Below are 7,500 nucleotides of genomic sequence, written 5' to 3' on the forward strand. Positions count from 1 at the left end.
ACATACACAGGCACATACACACCCACACACACACACAAACACAGACGCACGCAGACACAGACACACACCCATCCAAACACACACACACATATTGTCTAATTGATTAGATTTTAAAATACAAACAGCAGTAAAGCTAATAAGCAAAGCGTTTCTTTGTGTTCCTTATATTTATTTAAATATGATTTGATTGATTTTCTCGAATTATTTCAATTTAAAGAACAAGCTTTACCAACTCAAAACCAAACCTTTTTGTCGGTGTTTGAACGCACATTAGCACTGACTTTAACAGGCCTATATCTAAAACTAATTTAAAACTGAACATCGCTTTTTGTTGTTGATTTTTTTTATTATCTTACAAGACGATGAACCGAACATAAACTATGAGAAAATTCGTGTCTAATTTCCTCTTTCCTTTTCGCAGTTATGGAACACCTTCCACAGTCGCCCCCTCGTCACCGCCTCCCTGAAGCAGTCGCTCGCCAACCTGGGGCTCGACTACCTGGACTTGTACCTCATCCACTGGCCGATGGGCTACCAGGTGAGGGGGGCAAACGTACATATGTATATATCAGTATGTATATATATATAAATGTATGTGTATCTATCTATTTATCTCTCTTTCTCTCTCTATATATACACACCTATATGTGTATATATATATATGTATAAAACATTTATATGTATAAACATATATAAATACATACATCTCTCTCTCTCTCTCTCTCTCTCTCTCTCTCTCTCTCTCTCTCTATATATATATATATATATATATATATATATAGGTATATATATATATATATATATATATATATATATATATATATATATATATATATAAACACACACACGCACCCCTATTAGTCTGCTTACTAGAAAAGGAACTCCCGTGATGCTCAAGCGCCTCCCCCAATTTCCAGGAGAACGCCGCTCTCTTCCCCAAGGACGAGAACGGCAAGTTCATCTACACCGACGTGGACTACCTCGAGACCTGGAGCGGCATGGAGGACGCCGTCGACCAGGGCCTCTCCAAGAGCATCGGGATTTCCAACTTCAATTCCGAGCAAATCCAGCGGATCCTGGCCAACTGCCGCATCAAACCCGCGAACCACCAGGTAGCCGCTAAGTGTATTTAACTTGAATGGGAACAGTATTCCTACTGTATATAATGATATATATACTGTATATAATATAATGCATATATATATATATATATATATATATATATATATATATATATATATATATATAATGTATATATATACTGTATATAATGGGATCTGTATTCCTACTTGGCCGCAAGTGAATCTAAACACTATTTTGGCACGGTGCAAATGTCACGATGTAGATAATACAGTCGTACATATATGCATATATATATATATATATATATATATATATATATATATATATATATATATATATATATATATATGGACACGCACACGCACACGCACACGCACACGCACACGCACACGCACACGCACACGCACACGCACACGCACACGCACACGCACACACACACACACACACACACACACACACACACACACACACACACACACACACACACACACACACATAATCACTATATTATCTACCTCGAAACCGCCAGATCGAGTGCCACCCTTACCTGAACCAAAAGAAACTGATCGACTTCTGCCACAAGAACGGCATAACAGTAACTGCCTACAGTCCTCTGGGATCACCAGACAGGTGAGTATTGATCGATTAGAATAAAGTAATTAGAGGTCACCTGTTGAATGATAACGAAGAGGTTAAAATTTTAGTGTGTGTGTGTGTGTGTGTGTGTGAGAGAGAGAGAGAGAGAGAGAGAGAGAGAGAGAGAGAGAGAGAGAGAGAGAGAGAGAGAGAGAGAGAGAGAGGGAGGGAGAGGGAGAGGGAGAGGGAGAGGGAGAGAGAGAGAGAGAGAGAGAGAGAGAGAGAGAGAGAGAGAGAGAGAGAGAGAGAGAGAGAGAGAGAGAGAGAGAGAGAGACAGATTGATAGATAGATATCAAAGTCCCGTTTCCACTAATATCAAGGTCCCTTTTCCACCAATATCAAGGTCCCTTTTCCACTAATATCAAGGTCCCTTTTCAACTAATATCAAGGCCCCATTTCAACTAATATCAAGGTCCCATTTCCACTAATATCAAGGTCCCTTTTCCACTAATATCAAGGTCCCATTTCCACTAATGTCCCTTTTCCACCAATATCAAGGTCCCTTTTCCACTAATATCAAGGTCCCTTTTCCACCGATATCAAAGCTCCCCTTTCCACTAATATCAAGGTCCCATTTCCCCTTTCCCTATATACTATACACCCAGGCATAAAATCCACAGCCACTGGGACCCCCCTGTGCTTTCTCTCCCTCCAGACCCTGGGCCAAACCCGGCGAACCCCAACTCATGGACGACACGAGGATCATCAGCATCGCAGAGAAATACAAGAAGTCTCCTGCTCAAGTCCTCATTCGCTACCAGGTTGTGAGAGAGGGAGGGAGGGAGAGAAAGGGAGAGAGAGGGAGAGGGAGAGGGAGGGGGAGGGAGAGAGAGGAAGGGAGGGAGGGAGGGAGGGAGAGAGAGGGAGGGAGGGTGGGAGGGAGGGGGAGGGAGAGGGAGGGGTGGAGGGAGAGAGAGGAAGGGAGGGAGGGAGGGAGGGAGGGAGAGAGAGGGAGGGAGGGAGGGAGGGGGAGGAAGAGAGACAGAGACAGAGAGAGAAAGAGAGTCATGCTTTTGAAAGGGGGAGTAGGGAGGGTGATAAAAGTGGAATTGTAGGACGTTTTAGGAAGAGGGGGGTATAGTGGGTTGATAGAGAGGGCGGTGGGATGGGTGGGGTGAAATGGGTTAATGGGAAAAAAGGAAAAAAAAGAAAATTGCCTTGGATGAATATAAATGGAGTTAGATTCTACTTGTTTGATATTACTGAAGAGTTATGGCGGATGGCATTCGAGATATATTAGTTTACCGGGGAAGAACATAACATACAAGTGATATGTATTTGTAAAGACGGTTAAACAAAAGAGAATGTGTTCTGGAACCAATGTATTCTTGCTAAGAATACTGCACTAATGTATCGAATATTTACACATAAAAAAACATTGGAGAAAAATCAGAATACCGTTTTTTATATATTAATCGCTTAATATATATATATATATATATATATATATATATATATATATATATATATATATATATATATATATATTTTATATCTTAATCGGATAAAAATTAGAATACTTCATTTTGTTTATATCTTAATCGCTTAATAGATTTTTAAAAATCTTAATCGCTAAATAGATTTTTATTGTTCATCACTACCAAAACAATTCATAAAAATTGCTTTCAAATTGATAATAGAACTGTCCAATTCCCATTCCAGATCCAGCGCCAAGTGATAGTTATTCCCAAGTCGGTTACCAAAGCCCGCATTGAGGCGAACTTCCAGGTAAGGATGTACAAACGTTATCAATGGCGTTATCATTTCTCTATCTATTTATTCCAACGCTTATCGACTTGCAATAACTGATCTATCCAGTCAATTGAGGATGAATATAAGGGATAAAAGATGCCCGTTCCTTGCAGGTGCTCGACTTCACTCTTTCCGACGAAGACATCAAGGTTATCGACAGCTTCGACTGCAACGGCCGGCTGCTGCACCTCGACTGGTAAGCCTCCGTTCGCGTTTCATGAAGCGTTCCGAGTGTGTCGGGATTACGCGTTGCCAGATCCAGAAAGGATGAACTTGTGGGAGGGGTGAAAATACTTTAAAAATTAAAAATTAAAATGTATTATGAAATAATGGTAACATATGTTCTTCATGTATATATATATATATATATATATATATATATATATATATATATATATATATATATATATATATATATATATATATATATATATAAATATATATATATCATACATACATACATATATATCTATATGCATATGCATATATATTATATATATCCATATATATGTATATGTATATATATATATATATATATATATATATATATATATGTGTGTGTGTGTGTGTGTGTGTGTGTGTGTGTGTGTGTGTGTGTGTGTGTGTGTGTGTGTGTGTGTGTGTGTGTGTTTGTGTGTGTATGTATGTGTATGTTTGTATATAATGTTACAACATATCTATTTATGAGATTGATTGATTGATTCCTCTACTTTTACAGGGTTAAGGACCACAAGTACTGGCCCTTCAACATTGAATTCTAAATGTTTTGGAAAAAAAAGAGAAAAAAAAAGAAAAAGAAAAAAAAATTACTGACAGAACCTCGAGAGAAATCTTGAGCAAACTTGAACATGTGGAAAACAATAAAAGGCAATGACCAGTGATTTATTGTTATTTAATACCCTGTTTATGTTTACATCCGTTTTCGGTTTTATTTTTGTTAGACCGGCCGAGGCAGAGTGATTGATGAATAGATAGATGGATAGGGGGACAGATAGATGAATAAATAGATGGATAGGGAGACAGATAGATGAATAAATAGATGGATAGGGAGACAGACAGAGGAATAAATAGATGGATAGGGAGACAGATTGATGAATAAATATATAGAGAAAAAGACCACCATTTTTTTCCAGATTATACATTTTTCTCACAGATGCTCCAGTCTTTATTTTTTTTTTCCTTCTCTCAAAAATTGCTTACATATGAAGATCTCATGTCGTATACTATCAATTTGTGCAGGATAAAACAAAGGACGGGGCAGTCAGGGATTCACACCCTTCTTAAAATGGGACCTTGATATTAGTGGAAAAGGGACCTTGATATTAGTGGAAAAGGGACCTTGATATTAGTGGAAAAGGGACCTTGATATTAGTGGAAAAGGGACCTTGATATTAGTGGAAAAGGGACCTTGATATTAGCGGAAAAGGGACCTTATATTAGTGAATACAAGATGCCCTTTCCTGTGTAGCGAAGCGGTAGCGTCCTCGTCTTGCAACGTTGCTGACCCACGTTCATTTCCGCGCGCTCCCAGTGGATGGCAACCCCCAGTCATTACTTCCAAACAGGGAGTCATTTAGAAGCAAAATAAACAGACAAATGTCACAGCAATATATAACAAACGAAATCAAACTAAATGATCATTATCATTATTACTATTATCATCATTAATACTCCACAAACTACCCAACGCCCCAAGAAAGAGATACCAACAGTTACTGTGATATTGTGTGCACATTGTGCTAATATATTAGGATTCGTACTACATACTTTATTCCATATAGACTGTCTATAATGAGTGAATGACGAAATTCTTGAATCGCTCGTTACAGTCAGGCATTTTAAGGACTGGGGGGGGGGGTAGGGGGAGGCGATGAACAATCACTATATTTGGCTCTACATAAGTGTTCCAAGCTTAAAAAGCTAAAAAATAAGAGAAAATCATGATAGGGATGATGATATTGATGACATAATGGTTATAATGATGATAATGATAATAATAACAACATTAATAACAGTACTGATAACAAGGATGATTAGAATTATAATGATAAGGATAAAGATAAAGATAATGATAACGATAACGATATTAATAGTATTATCTATAGCAATAAAAATTATGTTCATATTAACAGTAGTAATAGTAATAGTAGATATAAAAACGACGGTAATTGTTATGACATTAATGATGCCGATAATGATAATTGATAATGGTAATGATTATGATAATTGATAATGATAATGATAAGTAAATAATAGTAATATTGATAAAAATAATGATAATAATGAGAATAATGATCATACGATGATGATAATGACAAAATAAATAATAATGATAACAAAAATAACTGAAATAATAATAATAATAGTGACAATAGACATAAAATAGACTGATAAATATGCATTCATTTCTTTATTTATGCATGTCAAGTATACGAATATTTTTTGGGTCGGGCTTCACACAATTCAAGCAAACCGGCAGTGTGTAACAACTAATATTGACAACAAAACCATAGGGAACAGTGATAATGAAGCTATTAATATCAACAATTTTACTGATGATAATGAAAGTAATAATGGCTGAACGATGGTAATGCTGATAATAATGATTATAAAGGAAGCAGATATTATGGAGCAGGTTTCTGAGAGCATTTGAACAGTCTGGTATAAAATGTAGTCACAGCAAAAGAACATAATGTAACAAGAATGAATAATTTCCTTGTACTCTTTTCATAATTTGGTCCGTTAGGCAATATGTTCCAATATCATTAAATGAGACAACAAGTGATTGCAAATATTGACTCAGTTTTCATGAAAGTCACCGACGGACTCTCGGCCGGAACTTCATAATGGAATGTCATAATGAATTTTTTTTTATTATTTTGGACAATAAATGCATTCAAAAAGTTAACGCTGGTCCGGCGAACTTGTGGTAAACATCATTTCGTTTCTCTTTATGCGCGGATCTAACGATGGGTGGTGAATCATAAAAGCGTCAACGAAGGAACATCTGCGTCAACGAAGGAACATCTGCGTCAACGAAGGAACATCTGCGTCAATGAAGAACATCTGCGCCAACAAAAGAACATCTGCGTCAGTGAAGGAACATCTGCGTCAACGAAGGAACATCTGCGTCAACGAAGGAACATCTGCGTCAACGAAGGAACATCTGCGTCAACGAAGGAACATCTGCGTCAACGAAGGAACATCTGCGTCAACGAAGGAACATCTGCGTCAACGAAGGAACATCTGCGTCAACGAAGGAACATCTGCGTCAACGAAGGAACATCTGCGTCAACGAAGGAACATCTGCGTCAACGAAGGAACATCTGCGTCAACGAAGGAACATCTGCGTCAACGAAGGAACATCTGCGTCAACGAAGGAACATCTGCGTCAACGAAGGAACATCTGCGTCAACGAAGGAACATCTGCGTCAACGAAGGAACATCTGCGTCAATGAAGGAACATCTGCGTTAACGAAGGAACGTCTGCGTCAACGACGGAACATCTGCGTCAACGACGGAACATCTGCGTCAACGAAGGAACATCTGCGTCAATGAAGGAACATCTGCGTCAACACAAGAACATTTGCGTCAACGATGGAACGTCTGCGCCAACGAAGGAACATCTGGGAATACATGTATATATACATACATGCACACACACTATCTGCAGAAGGCCCAGGACCTGTTGGATGACGCCTCCACCTATGTCACCCGGACCAGCGACCCCCGGGACCGCATTGCTGCTACCTTCCACCGTCGCCTGAAAGAGCTGGCAGCCTGTTTCCCGGAGGCGAACCTTATCAGAGGTCGGTCATCAACCCTCTCTCATTTTTATGGGCTTCCCAGAATCCATAAGCCGGTCGTGCCTCTACGTGCCATCATCTCACGGGGATCTGCGACGCACTCTCTTGCGGCCTGGCTGGCGAGGTCTTTCACTCCCCTTCTTGGCACCTTCCCTTCTGCTCACCTTCGCCACTCTCAGGACTTCATCTCCCGTTTCCGTAGTGTCTCGCCACCGACCATAG

The 7,500-nt window shown here is 38.9% G+C and overlaps 1 protein-coding gene across 1 annotated transcript in view; it reads left to right on the forward strand.

Annotated features, from left to right (window-relative positions):
• Positions 1 to 4,353, forward strand: part of LOC113812177 (aldo-keto reductase family 1 member B1) — a 7,819-nt gene extending 3,466 nt beyond the window's left edge. Inside the window, exons 3-9 of the mRNA XM_027364020.2 lie at positions 422 to 538; positions 918 to 1,112; positions 1,613 to 1,713; positions 2,376 to 2,481; positions 3,383 to 3,448; positions 3,586 to 3,668; positions 4,191 to 4,353. Of these exons, the coding sequence (XP_027219821.2) occupies positions 422 to 538; positions 918 to 1,112; positions 1,613 to 1,713; positions 2,376 to 2,481; positions 3,383 to 3,448; positions 3,586 to 3,668; positions 4,191 to 4,233 (711 nt within the window). The 3' untranslated portion in view covers positions 4,234 to 4,353. The remainder of the gene's footprint in view (positions 1 to 421; positions 539 to 917; positions 1,113 to 1,612; positions 1,714 to 2,375; positions 2,482 to 3,382; positions 3,449 to 3,585; positions 3,669 to 4,190) is intronic.
• The last annotated feature ends 3,147 nt before the right edge of the window (positions 4,354 to 7,500 follow it).

Source organism: Penaeus vannamei, chromosome 17 (genome assembly GCF_042767895.1).
Source record: "Penaeus vannamei isolate JL-2024 chromosome 17, ASM4276789v1, whole genome shotgun sequence".
In the NCBI taxonomy this organism is placed as follows: Eukaryota; Metazoa; Arthropoda; class Malacostraca; order Decapoda; family Penaeidae; genus Penaeus; species Penaeus vannamei.